Source organism: Cucurbita pepo, chromosome LG02 (genome assembly GCF_002806865.2).
Source record: "Cucurbita pepo subsp. pepo cultivar mu-cu-16 chromosome LG02, ASM280686v2, whole genome shotgun sequence".
NCBI classification, from domain to species: domain Eukaryota; kingdom Viridiplantae; phylum Streptophyta; class Magnoliopsida; order Cucurbitales; family Cucurbitaceae; genus Cucurbita; species Cucurbita pepo.
Genome location: NC_036639.1, coordinates 12,336,202 through 12,360,070, shown reverse-complemented (window position 1 = coordinate 12,360,070; position 23,869 = coordinate 12,336,202). Strand labels below are relative to the sequence as shown.

The following is a 23,869-nucleotide window of genomic DNA, read 5'->3' as shown; positions in this document are numbered from 1 at the left end:
AATTCAAAAGATCCCAACTCCATTGAAGATATGCAAGAGCCATACACAAATCAAAACATGATCTAATTATTTTAACAAAGCAAGAAAAAACATCAACACCACCAGTCTTTACTTATTGTAATATAATAAATAAAAACATTCAAGTAGTAGTTCAAGATAAACCCATCTAAAATTAGCCATGCTTTGATCTTGTTTGCTTCATTTGATCCCTGATGTGTTCATAAGCGTTTGCAATAAGCTCTCAAATCCTGAAGAACAATTTGAGAAAAATCAAAACTTTTTAGGGGAAAAAAATGCAGAAATCTTAAGGCTTAGAGGGTTGAAATTAAATTACCTGAAGATCAATTTTACTTGGGAAATGGATAATTGGGGTTGCTATTGCCCTCCCAATTTTGAGTTAAGTTTATAGGAATCCCATCAATGGAAATTAGGAGATTTCTCTGTGAAGAACCAGAAATAATGGAAGGCTTCCATTTCCTCTTGATCATGGAGGGTTCTTGGAAATACCCTTTTGAGGCCTTCATTTGATCCAAAAGCTTCCATTGAGAGGCTTCGGCATCGTTATCTCGACACGATTTCATCTCATCATCCTCGATGAACTTTTTCGCATAAAGTTTTCTCTTGTTCATGAACGAGGATTCCTCCATTGATAGATTTGAAGTTTCACCGCCATGAATGTCGATTTTCCCGTCGTCGTCGTCACCGTTTTCATCATCCACTCGCTTCTTGTCCTTAGCCTTGGCTCTTGATTGTTTAGCAAGAAGATTAAAAACTTCAACTTTATTAGTCATTTCCTCTTCTTCTTCAACATCTGAAGCCAAAGACATTCTTCTAGCTCCTCCAACAACCTCAAAATTTCCATATTTGGTCCTTGAAAGCTCTTTAATTGCTTTTTTGGATTTGCTAAAAAGCCACTCTAGGGTTTTGCTTGCTTTGTCATACCCTAACATGTCTTGCAAATCAAAGAACTTACGAGCTATGTCAATGGACAATCTCACTCTCCGATCCCGTAAACCCTGAGCAGTGTAAATCTTGCTATGTCGGTCCTTCTTCCCCATCCCCATTCTCGCCCCAGGAGCGCTCGGAATGTTGCCAAAAGCTTGAACGTTGCTCCCCGCCACCGCAAAATTGATCACCGCCTCCGGTGTTGTGGATGTCGAGAAGTGGCCAATCGGAAAATAGGGAGCCAAAAAAGAGACAGGATCTTGGTGGGGTTGATGGAAATTGAAAGTTGTGGGTGATGGCTCAGAGTTGAGAAGTGAAGGAATTGAGAGAGGGAGATTATAGGAAGCAGTGGAAGAAGAAGGAAAGTAAGGAAAAGGGTTGAGATTATAGCTTGAAGAGCCCATTTTTGTTCAAATTTTGAAGGATTTTGGCAATGAAATGAAGCTCAAACACCTCTACCCATTAAAGATCTTATGTTCTTCTTTGATTTGAGGTCAGATTTTTAGGTTTTGGAGTTGGAGAGAAAGGGAGGAATAGAGGACAGAAGTGGGTGGGTGTGGCTATGAGCAAAAAGAAAATGGGCCCTTAAACGTGGGAGATTGTCACTTCAACAAACCCTTCTATAAAACATTCATAGTTTCAGTTCTAAATTGCTAGGGTTTAGTTATAAATGTGTTAGGGATGTATAGCTCATCTATCTATCTATATATATATATATATATATACTCATTTCAATCACATAGATACCTTCAAAACATGAAGTGGGTATCAAAAAATGATGAGTTGAANAAACATGAAGTGGGTATCAAAAAATGATGAGTTGAATAGCTATTGAATCTTAGGCTGTTGATCAGAAACCATTATGTCATGCTGAGTGAGTTAATAAAAAAAAGGCTTCTGAATTGTTAGAGACTAGAAGAGAGCCCTCTAAATTAGTGTCATATTGCCCTTAACTATAGGGTTAGTCCACATAGCTACTACTAGAGATCCTTTGTAGGGTTGATTTTTTTTGGAACCAACAAAAGCTTAGATTTTAGGCTATGAAATTTGGATTTAAGTTGGTTAGTGTAACGGCCCAGATCCACCGTTAGCAAATATTGTCATCTTTGGGATTTTTCTTTCGGACTTTTCCTCAAAACTTTAAAACGTGTCTGCTACAGGAAAGTTTTCACACCCTTATAAAATCAATGTGAGACATCACAGTTAACTTATTAGACTAGTTGAATTATGGTTATGGAAAATTTTGGATTTTAGGGATAGAAATTGGAGTTGACCAAGTCAATGTCGGGATAGGTTAAAATAATCTTTGGGGCGAGTTTATTAATGTTGTAAATTAAGAGAAATGAAAAGAATTATTAAAAAATTAGGAGATTTATTGGACTCATTTTTATTGCTACTAAGATATGATTGTACGATCGGAACGTCTTAGGGCTAGGATGGGTGTCTATTGTTGCTTTGANTAGTGTAACGGCCCAGATCCACCGTTAGCAAATATTGTCATCTTTGGGATTTTTCTTTCGGACTTTTCCTCAAAACTTTAAAACGTGTCTGCTACAGGAAAGTTTTCACACCCTTATAAAATCAATGTGAGACATCACAGTTAACTTATTAGACTAGTTGAATTATGGTTATGGAAAATTTTGGATTTTAGGGATAGAAATTGGAGTTGACCAAGTCAATGTCGGGATAGGTTAAAATAATCTTTGGGGCGAGTTTATTAATGTTGTAAATTAAGAGAAATGAAAAGAATTATTAAAAAATTAGGAGATTTATTGGACTCATTTTTATTGCTACTAAGATATGATTGTACGATCGGAACGTCTTAGGGCTAGGATGGGTGTCTATTGTTGCTTTGACGTTTATGTAATTGAGTGTTATGAGATGGGAATAAATGTATGCATATCATGTATGTTAATGAAGATGTTGATGTACATAAACGATCTTCTATGTTGCATCATGTTAATAAATTGATACAGTTGCATGTGAGATCTCGTACATTTGTGTACTCATAAAAGTCGTATAATAGTGAATAAGTTCCCTTCGTTTATATAAGAATTGACTATATGAAAGTGATATACGTAAGGTCGATATGCATGAACGTGATGTTCATCTATGCACTAAAAGGCCTAGGGTGCGTAAAAGTGATACTCGCCTAACGTATTTGGTATACATGAAAGTGATGTACATGAAACCAAAGGCGAAATAATCCTTAAAAAACCCGAACATGACAGTGAAAAGAAACCGTTTGATTAAGAAATCGTCGAATGTTTTGGAAAAGAAATCGTTATCAAATTATTTTTTGATATCGACTAAATGAAAATACATCGACGAGGTTTAAAAAGACATGTATTAGAGGCTTTTGTTAAAGACAACAACATCATGTGTTGACAAGAAAGTTCCTCGGAGACAGCATGTACAACATGTAACATCCTTACCTGCTTAAACTTGACCTCTTATGACTATCACTCTGTAAAGATTGCAACATTAATAAAGTTTCTGCTGTTCTCTTTTGTGCCCCTCTGTCATGCTCTCTCCGCTCGACATGTGTCACCTGACATTATTCCAAAGAACCATGTCTATTCGTATATTTATTTTAACGATATTATTTAGAGATAATCGAATTGGAAATAGCTATGTTCTATGTCAACGAATATACGTGTTTGCTCGTAATATCGAAACGTATTCCTTTATTGTATCCAAATTTCTTAACCCTCAAAGGTGTTACTCACTTTGTTTATTGGTGGATCCAGCTAAATGAAGGACATGGTCGTTGATGAATTAAGATGAACCCTAGTTTGAATTAAATAGGTGCTTTTCTGGCATGACCAATTGATGAGACATGATAGGACCTCTGAACTCCCATTTGTGTACAAAATCATTGGGGCTCATTTTTACTTTGGAATTTGGAAAATGGGTTGGTTTCCAATTACCCTGTTGTCATCCCGTCTTTTCATTCCTGCTTACAAAACACGATCCCATGTTAGTTAGAGAGTAGAACGAAACATTCCTTATAAATATGTAGAAACTTCTTTCTAACATATGCGTTTTAAAGTAGTGAGGCTGACGGTGATACGTAATGGGTCAAAGGGACAATACCTGTTAACGATGAGCTTGACCTATTACAATATCTATCTTCCTTATTTGTAAGAGATCTCCAAGTCTCGTTTATGTGAAGTTCATAGGACAGTCAAGATGTCTATTTATCTCTTGAAGTGGGTAGGGAATAGTAGAACGAGTGGAGAGAAATTTCTTTTTTCCGTTCCACTCGTGCCTTGTCCCACTTTCTACAAGTAGACGATCATTTGATTTCAGCTCATTATACTGTGTAAAACAAAGGGTCAAAATAATGAAGTGCGGGACTTCTTAGAAATATTATTAACTATATACCTCAATATCTAGAGTTTTAAGACTATGATTGTAATATTTTTCGTCGGTGTTCGGTTAATTATGATGTTATGTTTTGAGAAGGAATCAAATGTGAAGTTGTTGGTACAAAAGGTGACAAATACATGAGATGAAGAGGAAAACTATTCCAAAAAATGTTGGAAATTAAGAAATTTATTAAATATTCTTTTGACCATCTGCTCGCCTTTTTTGTCCACACCTTTTTCAACAGTATTGTCGGGTCAAAGTCAAAAGTTAAATAATTCAATACAATAATAATAATAATAAAATGTAGAGAAGTTAAATAAATTATGCATTTTAAACATGTTTACAACATTGTTTGAACCCAAATTTATTATAATTTTGATTATTTTTAGTCAACTTATTTTTAAGTCAAAACATTCTAAATAATTTAATTTAAACTTATTACTTTGTATTTATTTAAAATTTTAATTTAAGTTAACGTCCTTCCTATTTCACTAATGATAAAGATATTTTAGAATTTTTTTTTAATTTAAAGTATTTCTAGGAATTTTTAAAGCTTAATAGTAATTAAAATTTAACAATATTTTTATTAATTTGGCGTTCTAAAATAATTGAAATATTGTATTAATTTTTTATAGTTTTAATAATGTGTCTTGGGCCATGTCCAATAGAGCCCATATTGATAGCTCAAAGCCCAAAAGTTAGCTAGAGCCCATATTGATAGCCCAAAGCCCAGATGAAAAGTTAGCTAGAGCCCATATTGATAGCCCAAAGCCCAGATGAAAAGTTAGCTAGAGCCCATATTGATAGCCCAAAGCCCAGATGAAAAGTTAGCTAGTATTTTATATTTATGAGTTTCAATTATATCATATATTTTTATGATAATAAGTCTTTAATTTACTAATAATCTTATTTTTTATTTTTTTATTAAATTGATTTTTAAGTTCGATCTTTCTCTCCTATTTAATTTTCGGTATTTAATTATTTATTTAACTTAAACCAAAATGAAAAAATTAAATTAAATTTATTTATTTTTGTTGATTTTTTTTCGTTGGGTAGAAAAGTAAACAGTACGGACACGGTAGGATAGAGATAGATCGCTAATTATTACGCACTTATTGCACGTGCGAGAGTGTTTTATTTCTTTAAATGTTGTGGGACCCACCTTATATTCACACGGTCAGTTTCGTTTAATGTTTTTTTTTTCATTATTGTTTTTAATTATTTCTTTTTTCTATTTGCAAATTAGATACAAAATTTTGAGAAGTAACCTTTTTTAGCCTATAAAATAATTTTAAATCTTACAAATTCAATTCTATATCAACTACGTTCAAAGTCGGTAGAAAAATAAAATTTTGTAAGGTCGAGAATGATAATTAAAGAGGGTCATTTGAGACAAAGTGGTCGACCATTACGAGTGTCGTCAAGTTTGTGCCTTTTGATGTTGAATCCCATGACGTTTGAGGTCAACTCCCAAGAGTCCACATCATTAACCCTTGAGGCTAAACCCTACAAGAGTCGATCAAGAACAGAACGGTCGAAGGTTAGATGATAGTTGAGAAGGCTAAGGCCTAAGTCTTGACTATGGTTAGTCAAGATGTAATTAAAAAATTATATGACTAAGTGATAGTCCAACCTTACAATCGTTCCACATGCTTAACGTGTCGTGTCATGATAATTACAATGAAGTTATAGCACTCCGAGAACATTTTATAAACTACCATATAACAATGATAAGTTACGATAAATTTGATCATGATAACTACGTTAAACGTGTCGAATATCGAGAATGTGGTGATCAATCCTTTAATAGAGCTAGATGATTTCATTCCCAAGAAGACAAAGATGGTAAATAAGAGTTTGAAATATCTAAAATGTGTCTCTATTATTTACATTTGAAGGCATTAAAGCAAAATAAGAGTCAATCGTGGCAGCAGAGGATCATGACGATGCAGCTAAGTCTTCCCTTTTGTTGTCTAATATAACCTTGAAAGGATGATTTTGATATCTTCTTGCTCCTCTCTTCTCCGATGGTAGCATCTGCAAGTCTAGTGCTTCTACTCATCTTCTTCTTATACCCTTTTGATTAGCAAGCTTAAGGCTTCTGTGAAGTGAGGCAACAGGGGGAGGGGTCCCAACAACAACAATGGTCTTGGGATCTGTGACGCCATTCATTTCTACAATTTTTGTATCCTATTTTACCAAATTTCTTATTATATTTATATACTAAGTTTAATTTGGATTCTATTTTAAATATAATGTAAGAAAACAAAGCTTATACACAAAACCCAAAAGAAAAAAAAAAATGTGCAATAAATTAATATGCTGTGAAGCTTAATCCACAACATAATCCCACGTATAATGTATCGTGTTCCTCCCATTTTTTTGTCTTTCCTAGTTGATTTAATTTTTTTTCTCGAAATTATAATTAATTCTTTAAATATGTAATGACCAATGTTTAGGATTCGAAATCCATATTGTACTAACAGTTTCGTGCGACATAGTCATGTTACTTACTATTTGTTTTTTAAGAGTGAAAGATTATCCCACAAATTAACACGAGCTCTTTAACATGTATAACAATGAAGAATCTTTCATAAGAAGAACATCATACCAACATTATCCAATTACGAACATTTATTTAATTTAATGATAAAATAAATAAAAAAAATGTTTGAATATTTAATATATAATATAATATTCTGTTGTCCATGTATATAATAATTTAATCATAAAGCCACAAGACAACAATTGATGCTCAAAGTCCAAGTCAAATTTTTTAGAAGAGGAATGTATAGAGCCAAAAATAAGGGACTCTCATGCACGTGACAGCCACGTGAAGACCAAGGCAGTGCCCTTAATATGCTAGACAACCTTGGTTTTGGGTTCGACATGTCGTCTATATGTTCCCTAAATTCTTCCGATCATTTTTTTTAAAAGAGAATTAAATAAACTAAGAATATTTAAATCTCTAAATCATTTAGGATAATTACCATATCTTTGTCTTGGATTAACCAAAGATTTTTCTCGTATTAAATAAAAATGATAATTAGCAAGTTCAATGAATTGGGTTTCTTAACATTTGGTCGAAAGATATATCAAATCTCTTAATAATAATTTCGAAGCATAATTAAAAGTTTTATAACTTGTGAAATTTAAAGTCAACATGCTGGCTATGGGGTTCGAACCCATGCGCACTTATGTGCAGAAGATCTTAAGTCTTCCCCCTTAACCTCTCGGGCAAACCAGCTAATTTATATAAAAATATTAGAATACAACATACCATTTTCAAATGTACTATACAGTCTTTGGTCTAAGATTTTAGTTTAATATTGTGGTTTTGATTCAAGTGTGGATTGAGTTAAATATAAGAAGTCAAGGATAAGAAGCTCGTAATTTAGAATCAATTGAGATTAGATGATTACTTGTTACATGTTAGCCATGTATTTTTTCTAAAATAGTACGTCATGGTCGTGTATGGTTGACGCTACGTGTGCTAGCCTTGTGTTTTGTTGGATGATGGAAGTCCTACGTCGGCTAATTTAGGGAATGATCATGAGTTTATAAGTGAGGAATACTAACTCTATTGGGATGAGGTCTTTTGGGAAAGCCCAAATCAAAGCCATGAGAGCTTATGCTCAAAGTGGACAATATCATACCATTGTGGAGAGTCGTGTTCGTTTAACATGGTATCAGAGCCATGCTCTAAACTTAGTTACTACCTCCTCGAAGGCAGTAAAAAATGACTAAGACTCCAAAGGAGCCGAGCCTCGATTATGGGGAGGCGCACTTTGTTCGAGGGGAGGTGTTGGATGATGAAAGTCCCACATCGGCTAATTTAGGGAATGATCATGGGTTTATAAGTGATGAATACTAATTCCATTGGTATGAGGCATTTTGGGGAAGCCCAAAGCAAAGCCATGAGAGTAGAGTCGTGTTCGTCTAACATGTTTGACGAGAATGTTTTGTGCATAGGAGCGGGATCATTATAGTCGTGAAATATTTGTACGTTTTTTCTTCTTCATCACTATACTTTTTAAAGTGGTGAACATGCTCGTGAAACATATGTATGAAATTGATACATATTTCGGGTTTAAAGGTAGTCATCAAACCCAACGGATTTCTTTTATTTTTGTACACGATATCCTCTCATGTATGGGCCTTAAGCCCAACTTCAAAAGTGTAATAAAAGCTCTCAAATCATTTTTTGTGAAACCATATTACATTTTATTTTGTTCATATTACATATTAATTTTATTTTGTTCATGTGTCTAAATTCATTTATGTATATGTATTTCTCTTTTACTCGAGTGTCACAATCCAGAACAGAGGTCAAAAGTTTAATTCCGTTTAATAATTTACCAAAACTCATTTGACCTACAATATTTAATTTTATAGGCTCATAGAAATAAATTAGAACATAACTCAAGTGGTCCAAAAAGTTTAACTACGCTTTAATAATTTACCTCTAACCTACTATATCTAGCTTTGTAGGCTTAAATGAGTAAATTCCAATGTAACTAAGTCGAATTATTGCCCATATCAAAGGTTAAAGGTTAACTTTCGCTCTAATAATTTACTAAGACTCATAAACTCTATCTCTAGTTTTGTAGGCTTCAATTTGAGCATAACTCAAGTCAAGTCATTACCTCGAGTAGAGGTTGAAAGTCAAGTTGTTCTCCCAACCAGAGGTTAGAAAGTTCAATTCTGCTCATAGTGTCAAGTCAAGATATTACCCCGAGTAGCGGTCAAAAGTCGAAGAGATCAGAGGTTCAATTCCGCTCGAAGCAGGTGGAAAACCCTCAAATGGTATGAAGGAAACAAAAATGAAGAGCTAGAATGGTTTTCCTGTTCTTCATCCAAAGTTTGGAGGCTACGAAAAACCTTATTTTATATTACAGCACAAAATAACGAATATCACATAGAATTCTTCTAAATTTTATTTTGATCAGTTAATAATTATCAGAACATAAACCAAAAAGAAAGAAAGAAACAGAAACATATATTTGGTTGAATAAATAAAAGCAAATTCAGAACAGTTTGTAGGGAGGTACCCTTTGGAACAGAGAGATGAGTTTTCATCTTTTATTGCTTTTTTTATCTTCCTCTGCTTATAATTGTTCCCAGCATAAACCAGTCTGTGTTAATAATCAGTACAGAGAGAAGAAACCAACCTGCATTTAACTCCACCGCCATTGACGGCCATTGAAGCGCGGCTCCATCCTCCACCGGTTTCAATGGATCATATCCTTCGAATTCCCTGCAGCTACAACAACCAACCCTTGCCCCTGATTTCCAATTTGCTCCACAAGCTTCGTTAATTTCGTATGCTTGCTGCACCAGGCTTCCAGCAGCTTTGCCTCTTTGTTCTCTGCGTCTCTTCGCATAGCACTTACTTGCTCTCTGTAATCGCTTTCGATTCTTCCCAAATACGCCATTTCTTCCTCCCTCAACCTACGTATCTTCGCTTCCATCTCCTCCATTTTCTCTCGCTTCTTTCTCGCTTTCTCCGATTCCAGCTGTTGCTCTAATCGATTCAGTCGCCATGTCGCCTCCTTCTTGTGTTGAAGCCAACTCTGGCGCCCTTCTTCCAACTCCTTGCAGTATAGGACTAAGGCTCCCATCTGCTGAACCGGTAACAATCGGTTCATTTCCGAGTCGAGAACGACCGGTTCGGAGGGAGATAGCGTGAGACTCACCGATGGCGACGGCGTGGTCGACGAGGTGGAAGACGAAGCGGTGCTGGTGGAGTTGACGTTCATCCACAGAGGAAGGACGGTGGAAGACGACGTCGTAGAGTTAACGGATCCGAGCGAGAGGACCGGATCAGCGTCGGGGACGGGAAGACGAGGCATCACGTTGGCCAACGGCGGGGGAGGAGGAGGAGGAGATTGAAACGCGGCGGAGTAAAGCTTCGGCTGGACGTACTTCTCAGCGAAGGTTTCCAAAATATGATCGTACGGACCTTGTAGCGCCTTCTCCGGCGAGGAAACACCAGAGATCGAAAGATTCCCGTCGGAATTTTGGTAATCGCGCCTCTGCGTTAGGTTCTGCGCCTTCTGCAACTTCTTAAGTTGCTTCTCTTTAAAAACCTCCCACCACTTGCCGAGGCGCTTGGCCGTACGGCCGGGAACCTCGGCAGCGATCTTCTTCCACTTATTGCCGTACTTAGCCTGAAGAGAGATGACGAGAGTCTGCTCCTCAGCAGAAAGGGAGCCTTTCTTCAAGCCAGGTTTAAGGTAATTCTTCCAGCGCTCCAGACAGGATTTAGGATCGCGATGGAGAGGCTTCCCCATACGCTGAGAAATGAGATTCCATTCTTTAGGGCCATATTGCTTGACGTAGGCTCGTAGGAGTGCGTCTTCTTCCGGCTGCCAGCGCTGGCGGTCCTTCATTTCATCGCCACCATAGCTGCAGTGAGAATAAGCTCAAATGGCAGAGATGGAGACGGAGCTCATTGTAGAGAGAGCGAGAGAGAGAGAGAGAAATAGGTGAAGCTGAAGGAGGACGAAGGAGGATGATGATGCGTACTGTTGTTATTATGGAGCTCCGATGCTCTGCTGAAATCTATTCCAGACTCCACGCGCCTTTTTCAAAATTTTCACGCGCCTCTATTTGTCTCAATTCTAAAACTATGTGACAAATTTAAAGGTTTTATTTACGTTTTTTAACTTTTCCTCTAACTTTCTTACTTTATTTATTTTCTTTTGGTCCCAAATTTCTGCACATTCCTCTCATTTTATTTTTTATTTCTCGAAAAAAAAATTGAATATAAATTAGATAAAATACATAAATATTTTGCATAAAATTAAATTGTAATAATTATTTAACCAATTGAATTTTTTATTTTATTTTAATATGCAAACTAATCAAATAAGTACACACAAAAAAAAAAAAAAAAAAAAACAAAGTAAAGCGTCTCTCTTTATTTTTTTTTTCTTCCATAATATTGTATTATTTATTTTCTCTGGGAAAATAATAAGATTAAGAATTAAAACATAGAAAATGGCAAAAGTAATTATAATTCAACAATATCAAATTTTAATTAAATCAAATTAGCATAATTCATAATCCAACAATAAAAAAATATTGAAAAAAAATGAAATATATTAGAGTGAATAATTAAAATGGGCCCACAGTTTTTGGAATTCTGTCCTTTTTTTTCTTATTTTTTCAATTTGTTGTTGTCGTAAACGTGAATAATGTAGAAACAACAAATGTTGTGGAAATTTCTAGTGCCAATTTATTTAGTTAATTTAAAAAATAAAAAATAGAAAATAAATTCTAATAATAATAATAATAATAATAATAGGGAAGGCGGTGGGGGGTGGGTGTCAGAGGAAGGTGGTGGGTATTGGTTTTGGAGCAGCGTGAGTGGTGTGGTGTGGCAGATGATACACATACCCACTCAGAATCTCAGAACTGACTGGACAACACTCCCCCACCCCACTGCTTCAAAAAAATTTAAAACTCTATATTGAATTAATTTATTAACGGTAGGCTTGAACGGTTACACTAAAGAGATTGAGAGGGTCTATGTTAAGGGCTCCCTTATCCTCCCTACTACTACGACCTTTTTCCCAAATTTATTTTATTTTATTTTACATGAAATTAAATTGTGAAATAATTTAATAATAAAAATGGAAATAAAATAAAAAAACCGGTCCGGTTGAGTTTGAATTGGGTTGGAACAAATAACAATACAACGCATTTTTCGGATCTGCACGAGAAGGCGTGCCCAGTCTCCACTGTCCCCACAGTGCTATAACCCTTACCCCCTCCCTTTTCTCTTTCTCTGTATCTTCTGCTTTTCAATTTTTATTTTTTATTTTATTTTATTTATGTATAAATATTTATTTGCTACATAATAAATCAATATTAATGAATCTTTTTATATTAATAATTAAATTTGAAACTTTATAATATTATTGGAATGCATATCAAAATGTTTGTTTTTAAATACTTTTTCAAAAGGAAACTTATTAAAGGTTTAGGAATGCAATTTGATAAAATAAAAAATTTGTTAAAAATTAATAAAACATGACAAATTTGGAGGCTGAAAAGTAAAATGATTATAATTAAATGTTTAATACCGTAGATTTAAATAGTTTATGAATTTATTATAAATTATTTTTATTTATTATAAATTTAGAGGTAATTTAAAAAAAAAAATATATTAAACAATAAAAAAGTAATTTTGGAGATTAAACTTCCATTAGTTATATTATACAGAGAAGGGTTTAGATGTATTGAAGTTTAATGGCTTGGTGTGTCGTTTCTCTTTCTTTACCTTCGTCTGCAACTAGAAATGGAAGAATCCCTTCAATTTTGACCACCCAATTGAAACTTTCGACTTCCGGGTCTTGCATTTCTCAATCGAACACTAACCAAGTGGAGCAGCCAAATCCCAAACCCAAACCCAAAGCCCTGAGTTAAGGTTTGTTAACCCAAATCAAAAGAATGCTTCTCTTGAATCTTGATCTTCTTCTTCTACAGCACCATCGATTCCTGTCTCTTTGAAAGGTTTTAAGCGTTTCTGGTGTTAAGATCCTCTAATGGTTGTTGTACAGGCCACCAAGCTTAGCCTCCCTAACCCTTCTCTCTCGTCCCCTCATATCACTTCCTTTCTCTTTGAACCCCATTCCCTTTCTCTTGCTCTAATGCACTCTGATTCTTCTTTCTCTCTCTACCCTTCATTTTCCCCTTTCTTTCTCTCCTCCCTTCCGGCCCCTCAACTGGTTGTGCCTTCTCCCTCTTCTTCTGCGGCCTTCGTTGTCCTTCGGAATTCTGATTCCAACTCTGATTCTAAAGTTCTGTTTGTGGTCTCTGGCCCCCATCAGGGCGGCTCTCGAATTCTCCTCCGGTTTTATGTTTTGGAGACTTGTAATTTGTTCAGGAGAGTTCGAGTTGTTTGCACGCAGAAGGATCTTCGATCTGATGATAAATTGGGTGTTTTGGTTAATTTGAGACATGGGCTTTCGGTTCGTTTAGCTGGGTCGGTCAATTTCTTCGCCATGTACTCTATTTCGAGCTCCAAGATATGGGTTTTTGCGGTGAAGATGGTGGCCGGCGGTGATGGTAGGGATGATGTGATGGATTTGAAATTGATGAGGTGTGCTGTGATTGACTGCTGCAAACCCATTTGGTCGATTAGCATTTCTTTTGGGTATTTGCTTTTGGGGGAAGATAATGGAGTTAGGGTTCTTAATTTGAGGCCTTTTGTGAGAGGGCGCGGTCGAAAAGTTAGAAATCTGAATGCCAAACGTGAAGTTCAGAAGTCATTTTTGCCTCATGGAGAAGTTTATGGAACTTCTGGTGGTACCGACTTGAATGGTGGTTCCCTTTTTGTTGGCAACAATGGACTCAACGAACATGCCAGTAAAAGTGATGATGCTCAAAGTTCAGCGATTTGCAATGGATCCTTGGATGGGAAGTTGGACAAACATTTTGATTCTGGTGAGTTTAGAAATCTATATGACTTATTTTCTTTATTAGCCATATTGGTCGTGTATCCTGGAATTTGAAACTTCAGCTAATACTCTGTTGATTTTTTATTCGTTCTGAAAGTTTAATCACAAGTTTAATCCCGGGAGCTTTCGCCGTGCGTAAGAGTAATTCAAACACTAGGAGAATCCGTGATTATCGTATGTTAACAATGATTTCTTTGTAGGAATTTATCCTTGAACTTAAATTGTGGTAGGAGTTTGTTGAGTCTGTGGTCACAGATTGAAAATAATTTATCAGCTGAAGTTTGAGACTGAGCGATAAAAGTTTGAGGAGTTTGGAACAATGCTTTATTCGAAGTGTATGCTTTTAGTAACGACAGGAGTGTCCAAGAAAGCTTGCTTCATTATAAATGAAGGAGACGGGAGAAATCTATCGAGTTGGTATCGAGTTGCTGCATTGGTGTAGGGGAGGTTGAATTGAAACAATATCTAAATTCGAGATTTCTGCCAATTATAATGTGAAGCTCAATGATCCATGGGATATGAAATAAAGCCTTCCTTGTTGGGTATCGCAGATAGACGTATCGTTTTTTTTAGCTGATTCATTTTGGATGGATACATGCAACATTTCTTTAACTGTGGCCAGCTACCTGATTTGCACTCAAATACTTTTCATGACAACATATGTTTGATCGATTATATTAGCTAACGACTTGTTTTTTAGGTTTTCCTTATATGGCCCGGACATGGGTGCTGAAGGTGCCGTCCTTTGGTTTATTTCATAAGGATGCCTCTAGATGGTAAATTACTGATTGTTGAAGAGGTTTAACTTGGATAGTTCATTCATATCCAAAAAAAAACTTGGACAGTTCACCTATTTTCCACTTGAAACGAAATCCTTAGCTGGAGTGACGATCTTTGTTTTTCAATGTCTATTATATTATTATTATTGCTATAATTTCTGGATCTCGTTCATGCCAAAACATTGTAGTTGTCAAGTTGTTGGCATATGCCTCTGATCGTGTATTTTTAATCGCAGTGAGAGCAAGATCTGTAAAATTGAGACAAGATTCGAGCGAAGGAGGACTATATTTTGTGGCGCTGAAGGGCAGAGGAATTGATGATCAGAGATCTGCAAAAATGATGCCATTGANAGGAGGACTATATTTTGTGGCGCTGAAGGGCAGAGGAATTGAAGATCTGAGATCTGCAAAAATGATGCCATTAAAGGCATTATCAATTCAAGCACTTTCTCCCAGGAAAATCTTAATCCTGGACTCTGTTGGTGATTTACATCTGTTGCACCTTGCTAGCAGTGCTAATGGATCAGATTTTTCGTACAACATTCGACCATTGCCTCATCTAATGAAAGTTCAAACGCTGACCAGCGTTCCTGATACATCCATAAGTATGCTTGTCCGAATTCTTTGTTCTATATGNCCTGGACTCTGTTGGTGATTTACATCTGTTGCACCTTGCTAGTAGTGCTAATGGATCAGATTTTTCGTACAATATTCGACCATTGCCTCATCTAATGAAAGTTCAAACGCTGACCAGCGTTCCTGATACATCCATAAGTATGCTTGTCCAATTCTTTGTTCTATACGTTTCTTCTCTTTGCTACCTTTTCAAAGGATTCTCCTTGTTTTTAGTCATTCTATTAGGTGCTTGAAAGAGAGAAAAAATATACTGGAAGGTTGGCCAAAGTTGTTTGTACAAGTGTGAGCCTCGAAGGAACCCCAAGATGCCCAAGTTGATTGGGCCACTATGTTGCATTCTCTGTAGGCAGGTGTCAAAGGACGTCGATCATATCCTATGGAGCTGTAATTTACCCCATGCTGTTTAGAGCAAACAACGAGTTCGGCTTGAGTTTGAATAGACATAGGGGTTTCAAAGAGATGATTGAGAAGTTTAGTCTCTACCCTCCATTCCCGAGAAAGAAAGGTTTTCGTGGCAGGCTACGGAGTGTGTTGTTTTATGGGGCCTGCGAAGGGAAAAGAATAATAGAGTCTTTTGAGGGCTTGAGAGGTGTTAAAGTGATGTTTGGCTTGTTGCTATTTCACAACTCTCAGAACTAATAGAAATATAATACTTTTTCAGGGAATCAAACTGTCTGGCTATCTGACAAGCAACATTCAGTTCATATGATGATGATACCTGATGTTGATTCTGATGTCCCTGAAAATAGGGGAAATGAGAGCGAGGAAGTCCCGATGAAAAAAATATCAGGTCTCTATCGATGCAGATGTTTCGGGTTATAACTTATTGGTCTGAATAATATTTGTATTATCAAGAACTAGGAATTGCGTATATGCTCAACTTAGTCCCAACTTTGGGTTGTTTTCATTGACAGATATGCAAGTTATATTTGCTGGTGAAAAGATTCAAGATATAACATCCTTGAGCACGAATGCTGTTTTAATTCTTGGACAAGGTAATTTCTTGTTATTCGTATCGAAATTCCTGCAAACACTTTGTTGTTGTATGTGAAAAAATTGATCTATGCTGCATGCTATCATTGCTTGTGTTTTAAAGATTATGTTGCAAATGGAACTACCCTGCCTGCTATTTTGAGTGCCTGTAGTGTTTGATTGGCTGCCAAACACCATTTTATTTTTTAAAGTACTTTCTGGATATTCGAAAAAGGATCCCAAATGCACTACTAATTTGGATTTGGTCTAATCAATATAGAGAGACTTTTATCCAGTTTAACCATGGGTTGTAGGTTCAAAACGTGGAGGCTCGGGGACATGAGAAACTTTGTGCGCATCCTAGTTACGTCATGTATGTTTTTAGGGTCAACTGGTAGTTCCCTTTTGCCTTTTCTAATCCAATGATCAATCAAAGGTTGGAGAGCTTTCTTTCAGGGCTACTATTATATTTCTCTAATTGTAACTCCAGCCACGTACTCCGTAAACAGGACCGCTGGTTGTAATCAAATGGTGATGATTTCTAATGAAATTTAACCGTTGAGAAACTAAGTAGCATCTTAGGTAGAGCTATGGCTTTCTCCTCATGTGACAGCCCAAGCCTACCGCTAACAAATATTATCCGCTTTGGCCTGTTAAGTATCACCGTCAGCCTCACGGTTTTAAACCGCGTATTAGGGAGAGGTTTCCACACCCTTATAAAGAATGCTTCATTCTCCTCTCCAGCTGATGTGGGATCTCACAATCTACCCTCCTTCGGGGACTATCGTCCTAGCTGACACTCGTTCCCTTCTCCAATCGATGTGATACCTCCCAATTCCACCCCCCTTCAGGGCCTAGTGTCCTTGCTGGAACACCGTCTCGTGTCCACCCCCCTTTGGGGCTCAGCCTCCTCGCTGGCACATTGCCCGGTGTGACTTTGATACCAATAGCCCAAACCCACCGCTAATAGATATTGTCCGCTTTGGCCCATTGCGTATCGTCGTCTGTGGGATCTCACAATCCACCCTCTTTTGGGGCCAGTGTCTTCACTTGCGCACTCGTTTCCTTCTCCAATCGATGTGAGACCCCTCCAATCCACCCCCCCTTCGGGGCCTAGTGTCCTTGCTGGCACACTGCCTTGTGTCCACCCCCTTTCGGGGCTCAGCCTCCTCGCTGGCACATCGCCCGGTGTGGCTCTGATACCATTTGTAACGGCCCAAACCCACCACTAGCAAATATTGTCCTCTTTGGGCTTCCCCTCAAGGATTTTAAGACGCATCTACTAGAGAGAGGTTTTCACACCCTTATAAAGAATGTTTCGTTCTCCTCCCTAACCAATGTGGAATCTCACCCCTCAAAAAAGTGATCAAAGTTGCTTCTACTGTTGGAGGTTTCAAGTGATAATTAGACCCTCAGCTGTGCATCCTCTTTATATGGAGACGGTTAGGGAAATCAAGGTGTGTTCTAAGGTTAGGACGAGAAGATTATTACTATAAACAATTAGGAAAATCTAGAAAGATTAGGCAAAAGGATAGGTGCTACTTTGGCCAGCTATAAAAACGAAAAGGAACTAGAGAGGCGATATTTGTGCTAAGGCTTGCTTCGTTGGCTTTTTTTGACCCTGTATTGCTTATAGCTTCAGGTTGGAATGCTGTCCCCAAAGTCATGTGAACTGCCACCAATTAAAATTACCCTATAATTGAATCGTACACATGTTAGCCTGTAAAACTCGACAATAATATCCTGTATTCTTATATACAAATAAAGAAAAGAAAGAAATGAAAAAAGGACGAGGGAAGTCGAACATAAATTATAGAAAAAAAAAGTTGGATGATAAAAGGAAAAATACTGCGGCCAAGGAACATTATGTACTTTTCAAATTTTATTCTTTGTTCTTTATCGTGGCATTTTCTTCTCTTGTTAACAATGTTCATTTCTGTTAAGCAGGCAGCTTATATGCGTATACAATTTCCTGAAGTTTCCTCGGTGCCATTTTTAAGGGTAAGCAGCTTCTTATCGTGTCGCACGTTTCCTCATGCATGCGCTTGAATGTTCATTTATTCGTTCTTGGTTATTTGTAGGACATTTTTCATTCAAGGCTGTGTTAGATGATCTCGTCCAGAGTGGTGGCTTCTTGGCTTCATGTTGTGCTCAAGTAAGAAACTGACCTATTCTACAAGTTAGTTCATGGTGGCTTCTTGGTTCCTAATTATTGTGTTACTGTACTGCAGTTTTCTCACTTGTCCATGGTGAATAAGATTCAAGAAGACCGCTCTGAATAGGTATGTTTTTATTTTTATTCAGTTTTTTATTATTAAGAAATTGGTTGGAGAGGGGAACGAAACACCCTTTATAAGGTGTGGAAACCTCTTCCTAAGAGATGCGTTTTAAAATCGTGAGGCTGACGGCGATACGTAACTGGCCAAAATGGACAATATCTGTTAGCGGTGGGCTTGGGCTTGGCCTGTTACAAATGGTATCAGAGCCAAACACTAGGCGGTGTACTAGCTTGGATGCTGGCTCCCAAGAAAGGTGGATTGTGAGATCCTACATTGGTTGGAGAGGGGATGAAGCATCCTTTATAAGTGTGTGGAAACCTCTCTCTAAGAGATGCATTTTAAAACCGTGAGGCTGACGGCGATATGTAACGGGCCAAAACGGACAATATCTGTTAGCAGTGGTTTACTTGTAAAACTGATAGGGTCTTTTATCTGTTTATTTTCATATCATTTTTTGTGTTGTTGACGCCATTGGTGGTTTATAACATGTTCTGAACGTCTGTGTATCGTAATGAAGTTCTCGTAGCTCAGTTTTCTTTGAAAGGACTGGATCTATTCTGCTTCGAGAGACGATTTCACTGAATTAATCTAACTTATGCTTCTATATACGTTCATAATCTTCCAGACTTATTTTGCATCAAGAGTATCTAATATTATTATTTGTCTGATTGAGATCTGTGGTCTATGGCACAGGACATTGCTTGGGAATATTCTTTTATGAAGTTCTGAAATTCTGAATATGGAAGTCTTTCAACCCAATAGGGAATAATGCACATGTGATGGAAGTCTTTCAACAGAATAGAGCCACCCCCTCTGCTTAGCCTTGGCCTTGCATCCATGAGCTGCAAGACAAGTTTGGGGCCAAGAAACAAGCATGCTAGCCATTGGTACGTCTGTTTCGTTGCATCTTGGTTCAACTCGCAGACAGAATATCGTATATTTATTCAATCCGCTATCATGAAAGATACAACACAACAGAGACCTTGAGCTGGATTTAGTGTTGCAAGATGAATATCATAATTGCATGAAACCTTCATAACTCGCAACATTCTAGTTTGAATCTATATATGCATCTACGACTCGTTCTCATTCGGGAATGTAGCTGTTCTTTTCTTTTCATCAGATGAACACATTTTCTCTCAGAGATGACTGTTTTGAGAACTTTTTACTGTGTTTAGGCTGCTAAATCTGCATTTGTTTGTTCATCATTCAAATTTTTGTTACAGTTCTATGAGTTCCTCAGCCAAATGAAGTGAAAGTTGTTTGTGTGAAGGGCAATGGAAGCCCATAGCCAGCCCCAGAACAGAGCCTCTGTTTTTCATGGGATTGCATTTAGATGAGACAGAATTGATGGGTATGATGAGTCTCCAACAGTTGGGACCCTCCCACGCCCATAATTGAAACCCTTCACTGTCATTACAATGTTGATAGCTTCCATCACATGTGCGCATGCCATTTTCGTCCCTTCATCCACTCCTTTTTGCTCATACAACTCAAAGAAAACTACTTCACACTTCTATCCATATCTTATGCTCTCCCCCTCCTATCTTTTTCCCACCCATATCTTCTCATGGAAGACAGTGATTACTGATTAGACATGAGGATGAGGAGAATATTATTTGTTTTTCTCTTTTTCTAACGGTTTAATCTCGACCATGTCTACCAAACATTGGAGATCGACACGATTTCGCCACACAATGTTTACTTTAAAGTGGCATTGTTCTTATATCAATTCATGTGACTAAGTTGAGTGGTTTCATCATGACTCAATACTATCATGTGACTACAACATGACGTTATGATTGCATCATCGTGTCCAATCTCTTGAATGATCAAATGCGATTATATTCTCTTGCATAATGCATGGCTCAAAAATTCTTATGACACGAGATTACCTCTTAAATTCATGTTCTTTTATATATATATATATATATACACACACAAACACGACACTAGGGTGAATGCATATGAAAACATATCATATCATCATGATGTGGAGATAATCTTCACTCTTAAAAGTAAGGAGTAAATAACATGATCATATCGCAGGAGTGCAAGAGAATGTCGGGGTACCTTTCTTTTTGGTGGCTCATCAACTCTAAAGTGATGAGTCTTTTACTTGGAGCAATTTAACATCGGGGTTGGGTGACATCTTAAAAATTTTCTTAGAATACATATAAGTGAGTATATATATATATATATATATATATTTCAGTTTTAGCGGATTAATTATATATTTTTCTCTAAAAAGAATAAATAAAGATTATTTGAATTTCTATACATACTGACGTGGAAAAAACAAAAAGAAAAATATTTAAATTTCAAATTGAAGAAATAAAAAGAAGAACAGTGGCCATTCCCAAAGCACAAAGCATTTGAGTAGTGAAAAGTTTGAAGGTCTGGTAAATTTGTTAAGCTCAAAATTCCACTTCCATGGAGCAACCTCCATTCATTTCTCACCGGCGAGACGAACCGGAGTTCAACCTCCGTGAATGGGTGGCAAAGGCTAAAATTGGCCGCGATCCCGCCATTTCCAGGCGATTCTCCGGGTCCTACATCAGAAGCTTTCGAGAAGACGCGAGGTCGTTTCGATCAAATGTCACCACCGTCACTAGCACCGCCTCCTCTCCTGGATACCCTTTCGGAGGTTTTTGTTTTCTTTTTCTCTCTGTGGAGTTTTGATTCTTGCTATGGATTCCTCTGTTCTTTAACTTATCTGGGGTCTGTTTGCAGACGAAATTGACCCTGCTACTTATTCGTTCACTAATGCTATCAAGGGTGAGTTTATTTGGATTCGGATTTTACTTTGCCCACAAGGTGTTCTTGAAAATGCGTGTTGTGGAAATTAGAGTTTTGAGGTTGTTTTTTGTGATTGGGTGCTGCTTCGTGTGCAGCACTGCAAGCCAGGTCGCTTAACAGTTGGGAATGCTTTTCTCTTGATGGGTTTACTTTGAATTCGAAGTGGAATGAAGCCGAGAAGTATATATGTAATCCACTTTCTGGGGAAGTACCCATGGAGTGTTTGTCTGCAAAATCGCTTAGTGGGAGGTCATTCAAGAACTTAGCGAACAGAATTGCCATATCTGCTCCTTTAGTTTATTCCAGTCATTCACAAATTGAAACAAAGCCATATTCTATTTCACAATTAGTTCAGAAACTCCCAATTCCAGGTCGAATCATCTGTGTTCTTTAGAATTTCGAGTTCGATCGAATTTGGGATTGGAAAATTTTGAATTCCTGTTGTGATTTTCAGAGAACAAAGTGGAAGCCAATGGCATGACCAGAGATATGGGAACTCAAAGCACACCAACAGTCGTTGGTTCAAACAGTCCTAGTCCTGCTTCCACGCCTCCTATCGTGGAGAGAGCATTAAAGAGATGCGAATTAGAAGAAGACTCGCCCAATTCCAATTCTAAAAGTACTCCCGAGACAGAGGTATGCCACCTCCAATCTTTCATAGGCTATAGCTTTGTTATATTCGTCTGATGCTTTTAGTTTGATTTCAACAATGTCTAAATGGAAAATTTGAAAGGAGATCTTAAATTAACCATTGAGAGGATAGGTTATGATTCATATAATGTTTATAAATATAGTTTTAACACACTGATAGCTCATAAGTTAACACGGCAGCCAACAAATGAGTTGTTATTGATGTTAATTTTTCAGAATGAGACTTAGTTTTAGTGAACGTTCGAAACAATTTGGCTTGGGATCCCAACATTATGGCCTTTGTCCATAGCTTGAGAGAAGCTTAATGCAAAATTGAACTGTCAGCCTAACCCTCAAAGAATATAATCTACAAGAAGAAACAAGTGGATCATAAGTGAAGTTCAGCTTTCTCAGACATAGAAGCTTTCTCTCCAATCTATTTCCCTCTAAGGATGAGCCAACCAAATCAGGATTGTCCCCATACATGTCATGAAACAGAGTGCTATAACCATCCAAGGTGGGGGACTGTTTTTGTTAGCCACAAGTTGTTATGTTTTGGTCCCTTTTTGATACTATTTTTTTCCTCATATTGGCCTACTTTCCAGCTCGTACGGTTGTGATTGTCTCTATACCATGGAAACATATTTTTCTAGAAAATAAAGTGATAATATCAGATGTCAGAAAACCCAGCCTTAAGTTTCAGAAGCAAACAGAAAGTTCAATTCTTGGTGTTAGAGAGATTTGTCTCAACACTTGAATTACTGCAGAAATTTCAAATTTCCCTCCTTGAAATACGTATCTGTTCGTTTTCGTTCTTCGGTGTCTATTTCATTTTCTTTCCGTCTACCTTAGGGGGGGACCCATCAAAATTCTCCTGTTCATACATATTCCTTTGTTTTTACATCAAGATATCGAGCTGTATTAATATTTCTCATTGAAAATGCTGTTGTAGATCTTTTTTTCATGTATATTCCCTTATGTTGAGCATTGTCGGGAGGGAGTCCCACATTAAGGGGATGATCATGAGTTTATAAGTAAGAAATACATCTCCATTTGTATGAAACATTTTCAGGAATCCAAAAGCAAAACCATGAGAGCTAATGCTCAAAGTGGACAATATCATACCATTGTGGAGGTCCGTGGTTCGTAACACCTTAGTGGTCCATTAAGCAACAATAAGGGTATTACCGGAATGAGCATCCAGGCCTTAAAAAGCCTTTTTAGATGACACTGATATAAAAAGCAACGTTATCTGAATGCAGGTGATAAGAAGAGAATTGAATGAGGAGAGAGCAAAAGAAGAAGAAAAGGAAGTAGTACATAGAGAAACAATAGCAGAAGAGAAGTTCAAGCAAGGAGGATGCTTGTCATGGATGATGAAGAAGAAGAAACAGAAAGAAGAAGAGAGATCAAGAAGAAAGAGGTTAATTTGTCATCTAAAACTCAAAGGTTGTTGAAAAACAGTGTGAAAAAGCTAAGAACAAATTAAAAAACATGGAAAAGCAGAGATTTGGATTATGTGTTATGCAGCAAAATGGAAGAACAGGGGCAGGTGAGAATGTGGGTTGGTATTGGAGATGATGAGAGGGGTGGGTATCATAAAGGATTGTGTGTTGTGTTGGTGTTAGTGGTCCTATTTGCCAGTGCCCCTCGGCCATTTCATAATCTGTTCTTTGTGGCTTCACGTGCATGCTTTTGTCTTTGTGTTGCTGAATAGTGTAAGGTAAGGGCTCCAAAGGGCCTCCCCTTTTTGTTTTGAACTTTCAAATCTCTCCTCTCTCATAGTTATTATTTTGACCTTTGTTGTAGAATTTTTATACTGTGTTTAACAAAAATCAATGTGGATACTGCTACTTAAACTTCTGTCCCTACTTTCATGGATACCGGGTCGTTTAGAATCTAAGTTTGAATGATGCTATAATAAACTTTTATGTTACAAAGTTGAGGACTGACTTCCTAGAAAGTTGAGGACTGACTTCCTNTATGTTAC

General features: G+C 37.1%; 4 protein-coding genes and 1 non-coding gene across 11 annotated transcripts; 2 read left to right on the top strand and 3 right to left on the bottom strand.

Annotated features, from left to right (window-relative positions):
* Positions 1-347: 347 nt before the first annotated feature.
* Positions 348-1,349, bottom strand: LOC111788488 (transcription factor DICHOTOMA-like). Its single transcript, XM_023668825.1, has one exon. It carries the CDS (start codon positions 1,347-1,349, stop codon positions 348-350), a length of 1,002 nt encoding a protein of 333 aa, XP_023524593.1.
* A 6,132-nt stretch (positions 1,350-7,481) lies between these two features.
* On the bottom strand, positions 7,482-7,564 carry TRNAL-UAA. Its single transcript has one exon. It is a non-coding gene; the product is annotated as a tRNA-Leu (tRNA).
* Positions 7,565-9,231: 1,667 nt separating this feature from the next.
* LOC111789336 (protein rough sheath 2 homolog) lies at positions 9,232-10,958 on the bottom strand. Its single transcript, XM_023670069.1, has one exon. It carries the CDS (start codon positions 10,707-10,709, stop codon positions 9,549-9,551), a length of 1,161 nt encoding a protein of 386 aa, XP_023525837.1. The 5' UTR covers positions 10,710-10,958; the 3' UTR covers positions 9,232-9,548.
* Positions 10,959-12,553: 1,595 nt separating this feature from the next.
* LOC111788836 lies at positions 12,554-19,618 on the top strand. 6 transcript variants are annotated; one of them, XM_023669372.1, is made up of 10 exons: positions 12,557-13,770; positions 14,800-14,841; positions 14,917-15,045; positions 15,215-15,337; positions 15,861-15,989; positions 16,114-16,194; positions 18,119-18,172; positions 18,253-18,326; positions 18,403-18,453; positions 19,144-19,618. In XM_023669372.1, the coding sequence occupies exons 1-7, from the start codon at positions 12,870-12,872 to the stop codon at positions 18,145-18,147; spliced, it is 1,434 nt and encodes a 477-aa protein (XP_023525140.1). In that variant the 5' UTR covers positions 12,557-12,869; the 3' UTR covers positions 18,148-18,172; positions 18,253-18,326; positions 18,403-18,453; positions 19,144-19,618. The 6 variants fall into 6 exon arrangements, with proteins under 6 accessions (XP_023525143.1, XP_023525142.1, XP_023525141.1 ...); XM_023669368.1 differs by having other exon boundaries at positions 14,800-14,912; positions 14,988-15,045; XM_023669373.1 differs by lacking the exon at positions 15,215-15,337 and having other exon boundaries at positions 12,556-13,770; positions 14,917-15,168.
* A 1,196-nt stretch (positions 19,619-20,814) lies between these two features.
* Positions 20,815-23,743, top strand: LOC111787494. 2 transcript variants are annotated; one of them, XM_023667469.1, is made up of 5 exons: positions 20,815-21,097; positions 21,184-21,228; positions 21,345-21,620; positions 21,704-21,885; positions 23,142-23,743. In XM_023667469.1, exons 1-5 carry the CDS (start codon positions 20,884-20,886, stop codon positions 23,334-23,336), a joined length of 912 nt encoding a protein of 303 aa, XP_023523237.1. In that variant the 5' UTR covers positions 20,815-20,883; the 3' UTR covers positions 23,337-23,743. The 2 variants fall into 2 exon arrangements, with proteins under 2 accessions (XP_023523237.1, XP_023523238.1); XM_023667470.1 differs by having other exon boundaries at positions 22,952-23,216.
* The last annotated feature ends 126 nt before the right edge of the window (positions 23,744-23,869 follow it).